Source organism: Jaculus jaculus, chromosome 1 (assembly GCF_020740685.1).
Source record: "Jaculus jaculus isolate mJacJac1 chromosome 1, mJacJac1.mat.Y.cur, whole genome shotgun sequence".
NCBI classification, from domain to species: Eukaryota; Metazoa; Chordata; class Mammalia; order Rodentia; family Dipodidae; genus Jaculus; species Jaculus jaculus.
Window position 1 is genome coordinate 159,739,941 of NC_059102.1, and position 16,181 is coordinate 159,756,121.

General features: G+C 42.5%; 1 protein-coding gene across 6 annotated transcripts in view; it reads left to right on the forward strand.

Moving 5' to 3' along the window:
• Positions 1 to 15,746, forward strand: part of Kmt5b (lysine methyltransferase 5B) — a 68,170-nt gene extending 52,424 nt beyond the window's left edge. For 5 of the 6 annotated variants that reach the window (XM_045149303.1, XM_045149308.1, XM_045149316.1 and 2 more), the window contains 5 exons: positions 589 to 755; positions 1,027 to 1,046; positions 1,131 to 1,267; positions 6,197 to 6,393; positions 13,170 to 15,746. In XM_045149303.1, coding sequence (XP_045005238.1) covers positions 589 to 755; positions 1,027 to 1,046; positions 1,131 to 1,267; positions 6,197 to 6,393; positions 13,170 to 14,653 — 2,005 coding nt within the window. In that variant the 3' untranslated portion in view covers positions 14,654 to 15,746. The remainder of the gene's footprint in view (positions 1 to 588; positions 756 to 1,026; positions 1,047 to 1,130; positions 1,268 to 6,196; positions 6,394 to 13,169) is intronic. The other variant, XM_045149337.1, reaches the window with a different exon arrangement.
• The last annotated feature ends 435 nt before the right edge of the window (positions 15,747 to 16,181 follow it).

The following is a 16,181-nucleotide window of genomic DNA, read 5'->3' on the forward strand; positions in this document are numbered from 1 at the left end:
CCTACCTAAACAAACAAACAAACAGCCGGGCATGGTGGTTCACTTTTTTAATCCCAGCACTAGGATGCAGAGGTAGGAGGATCTCTGCAAGTTCAAGGCCACCCTAAGACTACATAGTGAATTCCACATCAGCCTTAGAATTCAGACCCTACCTCGGGGGGGGAGGGTAAGAAAGAAATTGAAACTTGTAGCTTGGAAGTGTGTTCCACTCCCACTGAGTGGTGAACTCTAGCTGTGGCAGGACAATTCTGGGTCCTCACCCTTGACTGCTTTTGGTCCCTATCTGCAAATCTAATGCAGTGTAGTAGGTTGACCATTGGGTGCAGGTTGTTCAGTGTGTCATGGTGGGATAGTTAATGTCCTGGAGGAGCTTCCATTCTCCCAGTGATATGGTAGATAGCATGCAACCATGGATCCAGGTGGTGGAGTTCCAAAGAGGAAAAGAGGAGGCCCAGGTGAGACTCAAGTCACTCAGCAAAATATGCACAGTCAGGGCTGCTCAATTTCTGGTATTTATTGGGCAGGCTTATTTTATGAAAAGAGCCTTACTTATAATTACTAGTAATTTTTATCACATATTTTAAATAGGAAACGAAATGACAAAATAGAATTACTGGTGGGTTGTATTGCCGAACTTTCAGAAATTGAGGAGAACATGCTGCTTAGACATGGAGAAAACGACTTCAGTGTCATGTATTCCACGAGGAAGAACTGTGCTCAGCTCTGGCTCGGTCCTGCTGCATTCATAAACCATGGTAAGCAGCACTTTGAGGTATCCCAAACTGGGGTTAGACAGTTTAGCCAACAGTTAGCTTGGTTGTGTCAAACTCCATAGAACCTCTATCTTCCTTTAAAGGGGAGTTTGAAATAATGATTCTTTTTCACACTTTTTAAAGTAAATAGTCCCAGGTTGACCTAAACTTGTGTCAAATATATTGTCTGAAAAGCATTTTCAGAGTTATGTAACTGTTCGTGTTTCAGATCTTATCAGCAGTTAACTGACTTTCTGTTTTGAACATTTTTCAGATTGCAGACCTAACTGTAAGGTAAGCATCAAATTATACACATATCTCAAGTATTTTGTTCCTGCCTCAGGTATGAAACTCTTAAAAGAGTTACTTTTATTTCAGTTTGTGTCAACTGGTCGAGACACGGCATGTGTGAAGGCATTAAGAGATATTGAGCCAGGAGAAGAAATTTCTTGTTATTATGGAGATGGGTTTTTTGGAGAAAATAATGAGTTCTGCGAGTGTTACACCTGTGAAAGGTAAAGTATTAAGTGTAATTGTCAGCTTTGGCATGCAGCTAAATGATCATTGACTCAAGTAATCTCAATAGCTTTCATGTTCGGTAGCACAGCACCCACTGTAGTGTGTATAAACAAAATCAAATGATGTGCACTTACCTTTTTACTTACTTGCAAGAAGGAGAGAGAGAATATGAGTGGGTGTGCCAGGACCTCTAGCCACTGCAGTCAAACTCTAGATACATGTACCACTTTGCATCTTGTTTTACATAAATACTGAGGAATCAAACTCAGGTTGTTAGACATTGTAGGCAAGTGCATTAACCACTGAGCTCTCTCTCCATTCCCACTTACCGCCTTAAAAATCTTACCGTTAACAGCTGTTACTAGTGGGTTGGAATACAGAAGTGCTCAGGAGAAAACAAGTAGTATTACACAGCATATCTATAGGCAGCAACAGAGAGGTGCCATTCTCAAAACAATAGGTGAGGTGCCCCACCTACAGACATGTGATAGCACTGAAATTATCTTGTGTATCAACTTTGGGATCTTTGTTTTGGTGACATCAAGATTCTGGGTCCTATTTTAGGAAGGATGTGGCTAGTAATTATAATTAACTAGCTTGCATGAGGCCCTCTTGGTTCCATCTTGAGCATGGGTTGGGGACAATCTGGGTCCCTAATCAAATTCTAACTCTACTTTGGCAGGACTGCCATCTATACCACTCCTTATAGTGGCTTATGAAAAAAAAAAAAAAAAAAAAAAACCATGGAGGCCTTGTCACAAGCTAGTGTTTACTGCAAAGGCTGCATAGGGAAGGAACTTGCTTAGTTGAGCCCATTTTGCATACCTAGCACTGCACTGGGAATTTACTCACCCTGCCTTGACTCCCTGTGTAAAAGAGTAATAATGTCAGCCTGATTTCAGAATACTCCTTTTCCCACTACCTATAGCTTTTGCAGATATAAGCACATTATTGGTTAATGCTAGCCTGCGGGAGAGAGAGGAGAACCTTTCTCTAAACATTTCCTTTCCAGGGATCTACAGCTGAAGTGAAAGAGGGTAGAGGCATAGGGAGCTATCTGAGCCAGGAGCTAGTTTTCTCTCAGCTGTGTGTGTTCCTTGCCACAAAGGGATGTCTCCCAAAATTTAGATTGACTGATTGATTGAGATAGATTTAGTGCTCCTGAATTTTAGCCAGAGGTGGAGTTGTAGAAAGTTTATCCTTAAAAAGTGTTTTAGAGGGCTGGAGACATGGCTTAGCGGTTAAGCACTTGCCTGTGAAGCCTAAAGACCCCGGTTCAAGGCTCGATTCTCCAGGACCCATGTTAGCCAGATGCACAAGGGGGCGCACGCATCTGGAGTTCGTTTGCAGTGGCTGGAGGCCCTGGCACGCCCATTCTTTCTCTCTCTATCTGCCTCTTTCTCTGTTGCTCTCAAAATAAACAAAATAAACGAAAAAAAAAAAGTGTTTTAGGGCTGGAGAGATGGCTTAGCAGTTAAGGCATTTGCCTGCAAAGCCAAAGAATCCCAGTTGGACTCTCCAGGACCCACGTAAGCCAGATGCAGAAGGTAGCGCATGCATCTGGAGTGCATTTGCAGTGGCCGGAGGCCCTGGTGTGCCCATTTTCTCTCACTCTGTTTTTCTCTCCCTCTGAAGTAAATAAAATATACTTTTAAAAAATGATTTAAGTGGCTGGAGATGGTTTAGCATTTAAGGTGTTTGCCTATAAAGTCTAAGGATCATGTTCGACTCTTCAGATCCCCTGTAAGCCAGATGCACAAGGTGGCGTACACATCTGGAGTTCCATTAAAGTGGCTAGAGGTCCTGGTGCACCAACTCTTCTTTCCTCCCCCACCTCATTTAAAAAAAAAAGTGATTCAAAATGCCAGGTATGGTGGTGTGTGCCTCTAATCCCACTTGGGAGACTGATCTTGAGTTCAAAACCAACCTTGACAGTGTGGACTCCTGTCTCAAAAAGATTCAGTTGTTGGTTAAATCTTAACATTCAAGAAAAGGACCCTGTAAGATGTACGTGATGTCACACACCTGTAATCCCAGCACTCGAGACTGGTACAGGATATCGCAAGTTTGAGACCAGGCTAAACTATGTAGTAAGACCCTGTCTCAGAAAAGAAAAGCCGGGCGTGGTGGCACACCTTTAATCCCAGCACTCGGGAGTTAGAGGTGGGAAGATCACTCTGTGAGTTCGAGGCCACCCTGAGACTAGTGAATTCCAGGTTAGCCTGGGCTAGAGTGAGACTCTACTTAAAAAAAAAAAAAAAGAAAGAAAGAAAAGAAAAGAAAAGAAATCAGGTGTGGTGGTGCACTCCTTTAATCCCAGCACTTGGGAGGCAGAGGTAGGAAGTTGAGGCTACCCTGAGACTACATAGTGAGTTCCAGGTCAGCCTGGGCTAGAGCAAAACCCTACCTTGAAATATAAACAACAAAAAAAGGAAAGAAAATAGAAAAACATTTATAGATCTGGGCATAATGGCACATATTTGTTGTAATCTTAGCACTTAGGAAGTAGAAGCAGGAAGATCATGAATTCAAAGCTGGACAACATAGTAAGACCCTATCTCTCATGAAATGCCTTTATTGAAATGGCAAGCTGAGACTAGTCATAGGAACTATTGAGTTGTCATCAGATAATAACTGAATAGATACTTTAGTTAGGCTGTGTTGGTGCAGGGCAGTTCAGTGAGAGGCAGGGCCCATTAAGTGGGGAGATCACTGTTGTTGAGGGAGTGGGAGATGAGTAGACACCAAGGTTGGGAAGTCTACAGGACACATGAAGCCCGTGTCTTAAGTTATAGCACCTACACAGTAGTGATTCCAATAAGTTCATCAGTCATACACACTTAGCTAAAAAATATTTGAAGAATAACATCTGATAACAGGACAAAAAAAATAAGACCTAAATAAAAGTAACTATCATTTTAGCCAAAATAAAATAAGTTACTCCCTTTTTAAATATTTATTTATTTACTTATGTATTTGGGAAATGTATATATAGGCACACCAGATTCCCTTGCCACTACAGATGAACTTCAGATGTGTGTACCACTTTGGACATCTAGCTTTTCATGGGTACTGGAGACTCAAACCCCAGCTGGTTAGTTGTGCAAGCAAGCACTTTTAACCACTGAACTATCTCCCCAGCTTCTAAATTAAATGAATCTGTTCATAACATATAAATTGTTTGGGCTTTACTGTGTTTTTGCAATTGGATAAAATTATTTTAAAGCTTAAAAAATAGTATGACTGTGGGAAAAAAATCTAAAGTACATTAGAGGTAGCCATGTGTAGTGGCTCATGCTTATAATCCAAGGACTTAGGAGAAGGTAAGGCCAGAGGAGTACCAAGAATCCAAGACAAGGTTCAGTGGATAAAAGTGCTTGCCACATAAACATGAGAACCATAGTTCAGATGCCAAGTCCCCATGTAAATGATGTGAATGTGGCAGCCCACTTCTAATTCCAGTGCTTAGGAGGCAAACTCAAATCCCCAGAGCAAGCTGCTTAAGTAGATGGATGAGTCAGTGAGCTCTGTGTTCAAGTGAAAGACCCTGCTTCAGTAAATAAAGTAGAGAGCCATCAAGGAAGATACTAGCCTCCACACACATGTACCCTCATGAGCATATGTACAGAAGGTCAGAAACAATCAAAGTAGGACATAATTAGGTACTCATTTATACTCACCCAATTGGGAAAATGGAAGCACAATATATATACTGCTGGTGAGGATGTGGAGAAACAAGTGCCCAAGAATGCTAGAAGAGCCATAAATTGCTCTACCCTTAAGAAAAGTCATGTGGCCATATTTATTCAAACTAACCCTTTCCCTGATATGGGAGTGGGGAGAACTATCCTATAAAAAGACCAGTTAAGAGCCAGGCATGTGGCACATGCCTTTAATCCCAAGGCCACCCTGAGACTACATAGTGAGTTCCAGGTCATAGTGAATTCCAGGTCAGCCTGGGCTAGAGTGAGACCCTACCTCACAAAACTGAAAATAATAAGACCAGTTAAGCTAAACATGGTGGTGCACGCCTTTAATCCCAGCACTCAGGAGGCAGAGGTAGGTGGATAACTGTGAGTTCGAGCCCAGCCTACGACTGCAAAGAGTTCCTGGTCAGCCTGGACTAATGTGAGACCCTGCCTTTAAAAAAAAAAAAAAAGGTTCACTTAGTAAAGATTTGCTACAGAGCAGTATGATAGCAGTGTTTGTAATGGCAAACAAATAAAAGTCATCAGTGAGGAGTGGTTGAATAAATTCATGGGATGTTCTATTAAAATATGAGCTGTAGTGCATATGTTCTGTCAGAATTAATGTAGATCTGTAGAGATGGCTTAGAGAGTAAGGTGCTTGCCTGTGAAGCCAAAGGACCCAGGTTCAATTCCCCAGTACTCATATAAGCCAGAGGCACAAGGTGGTGGTGCATGGATCTGGAGTTTGCAGTGGCTAGAAGCCCAGGCACACCCATTCTCTCTCTGTCTGACTCTCCTCTCTCTCTCAAATAAATAAATTATTCTTTAAAAGGAATTAATGAGAGCGGGGTGTAGTACCGCATGCCTTTAATCCCAGCACTTGGGAGGCAGAGATAGGAGGATTGCCATGAATGCAAGGCCACCCTGAGACTACATAGTGAATTCCAAGTTAGCCTGGGCTAGAGCAAAACCCTAGCTCAAAAAATAAAAAAAAAAAAAAAAGTAATGATGTAAGGAAACTAGGTGCTGCCAAGTAAAATGTTTAATATTGTCATATTTTAGTTTTGCAGTTAGTTTTACTAGGTGTATGCTGGATTTCTGTGAGAACCCTAGAGTTGGCTCTCCAGAGATGATGAGCCTCATCTTTTGATCTGGTGTAGCCAAATACTCTCAGCACCCAAAATTGTTATAAGTAATTGGACTCTGTTTGTGTGACCTGTGCTTTTTCTCTTTCAGACGGGGAACTGGTGCTTTTAAATCCAGAGTAGGACTGCCTGCGCCTGCTCCTGTTATCAATAGCAAATATGGACTCAGAGAAACAGATAAACGCTTAAATAGGCTTAAAAAGTTAGGTGACAGCAGCAAAAATTCAGACAGTCAGTCTGTCAGCTCTAACACTGATGCAGACACCACTCAGGAAAAAAACAATGCAAGTAAGTAAGGGAGATTTGATATAAGATACTTCTTTTTTTTTTTTTTTAAAGTTTTTCACACAATTTGCTTTCTCAAGCATGCTTCATTAGCTTTGAACTTCTAAATATTGAAACTGGGACTCATGAGCTTCAGCAGCCCTGCGAGGTTCTAGAAATGGTTTGAGTCCACTGCACAGTTTGTTCCACTCTGAATTCAGGGTCGTCTTCTTGACAGTTGTGCTTGAATACTTGGTAACTGAATGTCGGAGTCTTCATCTTGTGCTCCAGAATCATCGTGTTAGGAAAACATTTTCAAGTGGTCAGTAGTACTGTAGTGGTGTCACTGGGCCTGCAAGAAGACAAGAACTGGGTAGAATTGGACAGGATCTTGGGTCCATGTCCAGCCAGTCTGTAGGAACAAAGGATGGATGTGAGAGTTCATAGTTGGCCTCAAGGCTTTCACCTTTTACCTAGCTTAACATTTTTTGAAGTGAACTGACACATTCAGCAATTCACTAGGCTCAGAGTTGTGCTGGAGGAGCATTTGGATATGGGTGTGTTGTGGCATGTGTTACTAACCACTACAGAAAGTAGCAAGCCAGACGGAGAGGAGAAAGAAACAAGCTTTGAGAGACCATGGGAAACTGGAAAAAGAGCATGAAGAATAAACAGAGAAAAGGAAAAGAAGAAACCCTTCATAGGCAAAAGACAGCACACCATGTTGTGGAACTCTGGTACCACTGTTGTTCGTCTGGGTAATACCAGTTCTCTGGGTGCCATGACAGCGGCGGGTTCTTCTGTTAATTGTCTCTGCCAGAGATATTTATGAGAAAGGTTTGACAGAGTCTGGCTATGCAGGCAACTGTAACGTCTAGTAACATCTGAGTACTCAGGAGTCCTGCAAGGGTCCCTGAAGTGCTGGTTATTTTAGTAGGCTCTTCCTGCCTTCAGATGCTTTCAGCCTACCTGTGGGTTCTCCCTTCCCTACTGAACAATCCTGAAGAAAGGGGAAGGTGTCTCCATGATGGTGAATGTCACTGTGTCTTAATCTTGCTCCTGGGAGTCAGAGGCCAGGTGTGACCTCTAGTGTAAAAGCAATAGTGTAGATAATGTCCAAAGTGTACAAAAAAGGAGGCATTAGTTAATCATTCACTGTTGACTGTTGATTCTAATAATAAATGCAGCATAATGAACATTTGCTTTCTGAGTCTGGTTCCTTGGTGAAACTGGAGACTTGTAAAGCCCATTTCATAAATATGTATGTGAAAATACAGGTGTGTGCTGCCATCCCTATATGGAGACAGCCACAGAGCTGTTCACAGGGAATGGCTCTGTGTACAAAAGTGTTTTATGGTTTTTTGCATTAAATTTATCACTAGAGTATAGATCCTGAACTCAGTATACAATTTAGTTTAATAGATCAAAATACAAATTGTTTTCTGGTATTGGCAGGTAGTAATATATAGCCATCAAGAAATATCTATTACCCAATATTTATTTAAAAGCCTGATAGTTTTGTTAGAGAAGTACTAAGATACATGAGATTTGGGCCCCTTAGCTCCAAGACAAGAGGACAAATCACTCTACAGAGCAGACAAGATGTCATGTTCTCAGGGGAGCAGGAATGAATTGTCCCTTTGAGCTGTAATCTCAGCATTTTAAAAGAGAGAACACAGCACTCACCAGTGTCTACTTGTAAGAGATGCTTTATTCAAAATATCTTTCTGCGGCCAGATTGTTGGAGTTAGTCAAGGGTTGGTATAACTGACCTTGAGGTCGCAGCAGAGTTAGTAGGCCCAGGGCTCAGAAGGAGCCATGTCTTTGGTGTCCTTTTGCTGCTGCCCCATCTGGCTGTAATGGTGCAGTACCCAGCTGCCTTGACTTATGATTTTGATGGCACTTTGAAGAGTAGCCATGTGGCAGGTCATCTACCTGCCCTCTTTGCAGCCATTTAAGACAGGGTCTTATTACATAGTCCAAGCTGGCCTCAAACTCAAGATCCTCCTGCCTCAGCCTATCCAAATATTGGGATTACAAGTGTCGCCACTGCACCTGAATTTTTATATGTATTATTTTAAGCTTTATTTCTTTTGGTGTTTGTGTCTCAGTCATACCCTTTAAAAAGACACTGAGGATAGAGGAAGGCAAGAATGCCTGACAGCTTCTGCCAGGGGAGGCAGGCGTGCGTGGTGTCATGGTGTCTGCTTTTTTTCTGCCTGGCTACCCTTTTATTCTGCACTTCATTTGGGAGTTAGAAGCTGATAGTGGCCCTGCTTTGAATGACATGTACAAAGAAACTTTTCTGCCTCTACACAAGTCTTTTGTTAGGAGATTTCTTAAAAGCTCCAACTTACCCTTCTGCTTGAGCATCCAGGAGTGGAGATAAGAAATCCACTTTCTAAATCAATGCCACAAGTGGGAATTACACTGTCATTGTGGAGGATGCTCAGTTTCAGGCCTCAATGCCTCATTGGCTGGGCTGATTCCAATACTTAGTGATAGGGGATACAAGACTCGAGGATTCGAGCAGCATATAAAAGCACAGCCAGAACCACACCCATGTCACAAGCCAGCACAGGATCCAGCAGAGGTGGCCAGTAGAATGAGTGTATGTTGACTGAGGAGCCTGTGGCCCAGACGTGAAGGCCAGGCTGCCCCATCTCGCTGCCACCTTTAAATTAATCTGCACTCCTTTCTATCAAGCCTGCCAGCTGCTTCCATATTCTTCCTAGTACTCTGTGCTAGGTGACCTTTGCAAGTCTGTCACATCTGGTGAATACTGCTCATACCTACCTACTAAACTAGAGATAGGTCTTCTGAGAATACTAGGAGTTTTCAGGATTCTCTAGGTTAGAGATTGAAACTGCATGTGGCTGTTTTGTTAATCTTGGTTCCTGTACATGGTGTGCATATCAGCACAACCAGCGTGCTCAGGGAGACTCTCCTGTCCTTTTGCAACACTTAGATCCCACTGTACATCCAGTGCCACACTATATTGCACTTTTGATGGCACCTTGAAGTGATCACCTTATCCATATGGTAGGTCTTCATGAATTGGGACTGATGCCATAATTTAGGCTGCAGAACCAAGTAGTCATGAGCTCAGGATCTAGAGCTACAGACCTAGGTTCCAGTCCCATTTCTGCCATCCAGCAGATGGATGGTCTTGGGCTCACTAGCCTGTGATAGGTGTGACAGGTACTTCCAGGTCATCCTGATGGGACCTTTGTCCACAGTACTGACCAGGTGGCAATCACTAAGAACATGCACCCCCACCTAGGATTACTACCCATGTTTATGCATTTGGGATTTGTCCATCACCACATAAGACGAACAGTGTCAGAAGCAAGGGTAGCCACAAGTGCATCCTTCCTTCACTAATACCAGGGTCCTTAGTTTCTGCACTTTCAAGTGATTTGCTGATAGTTATATCATTGTGGCTGTCTTCTAGTCTTACCGAATCCCCAACCTAAGTACAAGGATGCTCTAGTGTCTTTGTACAGTGAGTGGCCTCTGGCACTCTAGGGGAATCTTGCTTACATTTCTCTACCTGTCTTTTATATCTTTGACTAAGCTTACCTTTTAATTGGGCTTTCGATGTGATAATGTGATAATGATAATTCAACCAAAGACCACCTTGTCAATTAGACAAACACATAAGTGAGTATAGAAGCAACACATAGCATCAAATGCAGTCCACTTTGTGTTGGTTTAGAGCACCAACAAGAAATGTTGTAGGGGGGAAGGAAGGATGGGTTGGGAGAACCCAACCTCAAATTCACCTTAAAAGTATCCACTGGATAAAAACAGGGCCTGAGTAGGAAAGAGTTTTGGGTGCTGTGAGAATATAGCTACAAGTGAAAGTCATGAAGGACTCCATAAGGAGTAGATTGACAAGGTGAAGAATGTTCACAACAGGGACTTGGATGCACTTGGACACAAGAGGAGCACTTGAGAATTAAAACTCAGTAGTAACTGCAGTCATGACCCTAGATTAAGATTTAAGGCTTTATTCTCGAATATCAGGTTACTGAAAGGACTAAGCTCCCAAGTGTCATGGGATAGTAGGGCCTTCATTCTGCCTGCATGGAGGATGGTGAAGTGTTGGAAAGCAATAGGAGACACTAGAAACATGCTATGCATGGTACAGGCTGGAGATGGAGGCAGGGAAGAGAAGAAGATGGGCTCCAGTGACACTGCAGAGCTGCACTCCAGATCAGGCAATTAGAGAAGAAAGTCAAGGAGGGGCAGCATCCTGCTGGAGCATCAGGCAGGTCATTGCTGTTACTGACAAGATGGCAAACTCCATTGAGAAGCTGACAGAGCTCCAATGAAGAACTTAATGTAGGCCTCTAGGCTCCTGGCTTATGAGCAGTTTCAGCTGGCACTTGCTGATCCAGATCTGAACTTCAGGAGAAAATTGGGCTAGAGAGAGGTTAGGGAACTGCTGGGATATGAGTGATGATAGCCACAGGCAAATGGGTATCTGTTCAAGGGGCTCAAGATGGCAGAGGGCATAAGGGATAACAGTCCCCAGGGACAGCTGGAAGAATGCCAGCAGTGAAGAAAATAATGTATGCTTTTTGTGGTACTCATAAAATGGTCAGCATCCCATTCAGAGAAAAGGAGCAAGTGCCCCACTGGAAGGGCTGGATCCACATTGCAGAGGGGTGCTGATGAACATGTGGATGCAGCCATGGTGTGAGCAAAGGCTGAAAGCCACTAAACTTGGTCCTAGGTCAGGCATGAGAGATGAGCTAAGGATCCCCAGCCACACTGAGAAAGCCAAGCCAAAGGGAGATGCAATCCCTTATGTTCTACCAAGAAACATCCAGAATATGCATGTTCACATGGACTTCACATGTACCCAGTCCACCTTGTAAGCAAGCCCTGGATAGCATCCTCTTTGCTAAAGTTTTCCCTAAATATCCTATTTTATTTTTTGTTTATTTTATTTTATTTTGGTTTTTTGATAGGGTCTCACTCTGGTCCAGGCTGACCTGGAATTCACTCTGTAGTCTCAGGGTGGCCTTGAACTCATGGCGCTCCTCCTACCTCTGCCTCCCGAGTGCTGGGATTAAAGGCGTGCGCCACCATGCCCAGCTAAATATCCTATTTTAAAGAACAATCTCTAGTAAGCAGTTCTGCTTCATTCCAGTTCGCAAGTCACTTGCCTTTAAATGAAATGGTATCCAGATGTCAGTACTATGAATGTTCTGGAAACAAGTCACCTCTTTGGCAGCAGCACACACAGAAAGATAGCTGTATTCCTGGTTCACTCTGGATCTCGTCACTGAATTGTGCTAGTTTGGGTAGTGTACAGCTACTAAGGAACCTCTTGAGTGCAGAGCCTTCTACTCCTGGTGATTATTTGGGGATGCCTGTTAAACATTCTCACCCCTCTCAAAAACATACTACCTCCTTTTGCCACATAGTAAGAAGGAATGGAGTTCCCAGACAACCCTTGCCATATTGAAAGGACTGTAGTTCTCACCGGCGGCCGGGGTTCTGGGCTAACTCACCTCTATGGTTTTGTCCCCGGCTTCTGTGAAGGTGTTGATAATTTGGTCATCACAGCTTCACTGATGACCAATTTTAATGAAGGACAGGGTTTTGAAGTGTGCACATGCAAACTGTCACAAATCAGAGCTTTTAGGTAGAGTCTGGAGATTTGAACTCAGTTACTCAGCTTTGCATGGCATGTGCTTTTATCTACTGAGTGATCTTCCCAGGCCTAAAGTAGGTTATTGACTGGGGAATGAGGGAACTAAATGATTGAAATATTGACCCATGTAAAATCTTAGTGTGTAGAGAAAGTAAGCAAAGTCTGTGGTAGGCAGCCACACTGGAGCAACATAAGCTTGAGTCACATTGCCTGAGAAACCACTTAACAGGTAGCATTTCTGTTAAAAAAAAAAAAAAAAAAAAGATACACACACACACACCACTGTCCTGGAGAGAAGTGGTTTGGAGCCTCCGTTGGCGTATTGGTATCAGTCACTGAAGGGATGCACCATAGGGTTTGTGCGGCTTTTCTGAGTTGGTGGCCTGCCCGCTGTCTCTTCTAGCCTTTATAGAGGTGAGGTGAACAGTTTATAGTCATGTGCCTCCTTTCTGGCAAATGAATATTGGGAATGACAGCATATGACTCAGGATCTATATTTCTTTGAAACCATTGTGATGGAATGTGTCTCTTAGAAAGTAGTAAGAAGTATCTCTATTCTGTGTTACTGGCCAAGTTGCAAACTTAGTTTGAGTAAATAAGTAACTTATTTTTATTTTATAAATTAAATAAGTAATTTAATTTAATTTAAACAATTAAAATGATGGCTGTTAGAATTTTATTAAGGAGTTGAGCATGGTGGTGTTTGCCTATAATCCCAGCACTTGGGAGGCAGGGGCAAGATCTCCACAAATTCCAGGCCATCCAGGACTATATAGTGAGACCCTGTTTCAAAACACCAAAAAAAAAAAAAGTTTCAACATTTTAAAAAATTCATGAAAGATGAAATTATGATTTTTCATTATCCTTCCTGTTTAAATCTTTTATGTGAGAAAGTGGAGAAAAATACTTAGACTGGACCAGCATCCTGACCTGCAGTCAAGACTTACTGGGAAGCAGACCCAGTCGCTGCTGTGCCAAGGGCTCTCAAGCTGTAACTGGAGGCTGGCTTCCATGCTGTGAGATGTCAGCAATTTGTAGCTGATAGTATGGTTTGTGGCCTTGTTTTGCTGAACACTTTATACTGCGTTACCGAGCTGTTTTCATCTTACCTTTTTTTTTTTTAACCTTACAGCATCTAACCGGAAATCTTCAGTTGGTGTAAAAAAGAATAGCAAGAGCAGAACATTGACAAGGCAATCCATGTCAAGAATCCCCACCTCTTCCAACTCTACCTCACCTAAGCTAGCTCACATGAACAATTCCAGGGTACCAAAGAAACTGAGAAAGCCGGCCAAGCCTTTACTTTCAAAGATCAAACTGAGGAATCACTGCCGGCGTCTGGAGCAGAAGCATTCATCAAGGAAACTGGAAATGGGAAACTTAGTGTTGAAGGAGCCCAAAGTTGTCCTGTATAAAAACTTGCCTCTTAAGAAAGAGAAGGAGCAGGAGGGGCCAGCCCAAGCCTCAGTGGCGAGCGGGTGCTTGACGAGACATGCGGCCAGAGAACACAGGCAGAACCCTGGGAGAGGTGCTCACACACAGGGTGAGGGAGAAGGCTCAAGCTCGCCCTGCACCTACACAACCCGGCGCTCCATGAGGACAAGGACGGGTCTGAGGGAGCCCGCTGACATCAAGCTGGAACCAAATCCACTGGAGGGCTATAAAAACGGTGTTTTGGAACCTTGCCCAGACAGTGGTGAGCAGCCGGCTTCTAAGATGCTGGACGAGCCGGTTCCTGAGACCACACTCAAAGAGGAAGCGAAGTGTTCTAAGATTGACCCTGGCATGTCCAGAAAGAAGGCACGACAAGGAAAACCCATGAAACCATTATCAAAGATGGAGGACCCCAGTCCAGTGCATGACTCCACTGGGAAAGACAGTGTGGAGCCAGATTTGCCAGGGCTCCATCCTGACCAGGGTGAGCCCAGCAGCATGGCTGGGGTGCCTGTGAGCTATGCAGACGGTGCTCCTTCACCTGTCGCCTGCTCTGTTATTACGTCAGATGGGTTCAAAACGAGAGACAACTTTAGAACTGCAAAGAGTAAAAAGAAGCGGCGGATCACAAGGTACGACGCGCAGCTCATCCTAGAAAACAGCTCTGGGATTCCCAAATTGACACTGCGTAGGCGCCATGACAGCAGTAGCAAGACAAACGACCAAGAGAATGATGGTGTGAACTCTTCCAAAATAAGCATCAAATTAAGTAAAGACCATGAAAATGATAATAATCTCTATGTAGCCAAGCTCAATAACGGATTTAACTCAGGATCTGGGAGTAGCTCCACAAAATTAAAAATCCAACTCAAACGGGACGAGGAAAGCAGGGGATCATATGCAGAGGGGCTGCATGAGAATGGGGTGTGCTGTAGTGATCCCCTCTCCCTCCTGGAGTCTCAGATGGAAGTGGATGACTATCGTCAGTATGAGGAGGAAAGTACAGACAGCTCCTCCTCTTCAGAGGGGGCGGAGGAGGAGGACTATGACGAAGACTTTGAAGATGACTTCATTCCTCTTCCTCCAGCCAAGCGCCTGAGGCTAATAGTTGGCAAAGACTCCATAGATATTGACATTTCTTCAAGGAGAAGAGAAGATCAGTCTTTAAGGCTTAATGCATAAGCTCTTGGTCTCAGTGTGACCTGGGATAACTACTTTACAGAAATAAAAATTCCAGTCAATTATTCCTCAACTGAACCTTTTTAGTGGCAGCACTTGTACCGGCTCTTATCTTCAGCATAATACTGTAGAAAGTGTACAGTGGACTGACTCTTCTTAAGTCTGATTTGTGCAGATTTTTATCGTACTTTTTAAATAGCCTTCTTATGTGCAATTCTGAGTTAGAGGCAAAGCCCTGTTGTAAAATAAATGCTCCAGCAAAACTGTACAGGGATAGCAACTTTCACACAGGACGTTGAAACAATAATGTGGCTACACAATTTTTTTTTAACTTTGAGAGCATCAGCTGCTCTTTAATAGATGACTAAACAATAATTTAAACAGAATCATAGTAGCAGCATATTAAGGGTTTTTGAGTATATGCTAATATCACCAGCAATGACCTTTGGCTTTTTGGCTTATCTGCTAGATGTCTCCCCTTGGAGTTTTGTCGGGTCTCACACTGTTGCTGGCCCAGGTGTGCTGTCCGTGGCCTTTGTTAGCATAGCAAACCATTGGTTGGGAGTCAGATTGGTTTCCTTTAAAAAAAAAAAAATGCAATTACATGCGTGACAGCTCACTTTTCACTTTTCAGTACATTATATGTACGATGTTGGCAGTGTGCAAGATGAGTTTGAAAGGAGCGTATTTATTGCTTGTCATGTAAATTACAGACCTTGTATTTAACACTTTTCAATCCTTTTAGATAAAATTGTTCTTTGCAAGAATGATTGGTGCTTATTTTTTCAAAACTTTGCTGTGGACAGTGTGATGACAACAGGCAGCATTCATCTGATGAACTTCAGCTATCGTGACACGGCTCCTCGAGGGTTCTGTTGCACTTGTAAGATGCTACAAGGAATATTAAAAAATTATTCACTTAACTTATAATAGTTTATGAAATAAAAACATGAGTCACAGCTTTTGTTCTGTGGTGACCTATAAAAATGTCTGTCTTTGAAATTTAATGTAAAGAGCTGAAAACAATGTATATGTTGTAAATACTTGTGTGTTGTGAGAAATTTTGTCATAAGAAATTAAAAGAACTTACCAGGAAGGTTTTTAAGTTTAGAAATATTCATGCCAATAAAATAGGAAATTATAAATATATAGTTTTAAGCACTGCATCAGTGGGAGTTCTTGGCTTATGTTAGTTTATTATGAAATTATCAAAGATCTTTTGATTATATTATCAGTCAAACAAAAAGGAGTCAGATTTAATTTGTTTTTTGAAGCACTTTGAGAAGAGAAATTTTAAGTAATTTAATTTGCAAAATTTTGATTACTACTTTATGTTCAATGCCAGGCTTGTTTTTTTATTATTATTATTTTACAAGTCAAAAAATTTGGGACTGTTAATGTGTAGCAGGTGTTTGACACCAGTGGGTCTTTTTATTTACTGGGAAATGTGTACATGTTCTTTCAGATATTCAGTTTTCCTAAACAAAATCAGGTTAGGGGGGTTCATAGAGTTTCTATAGAATAGTAGCTT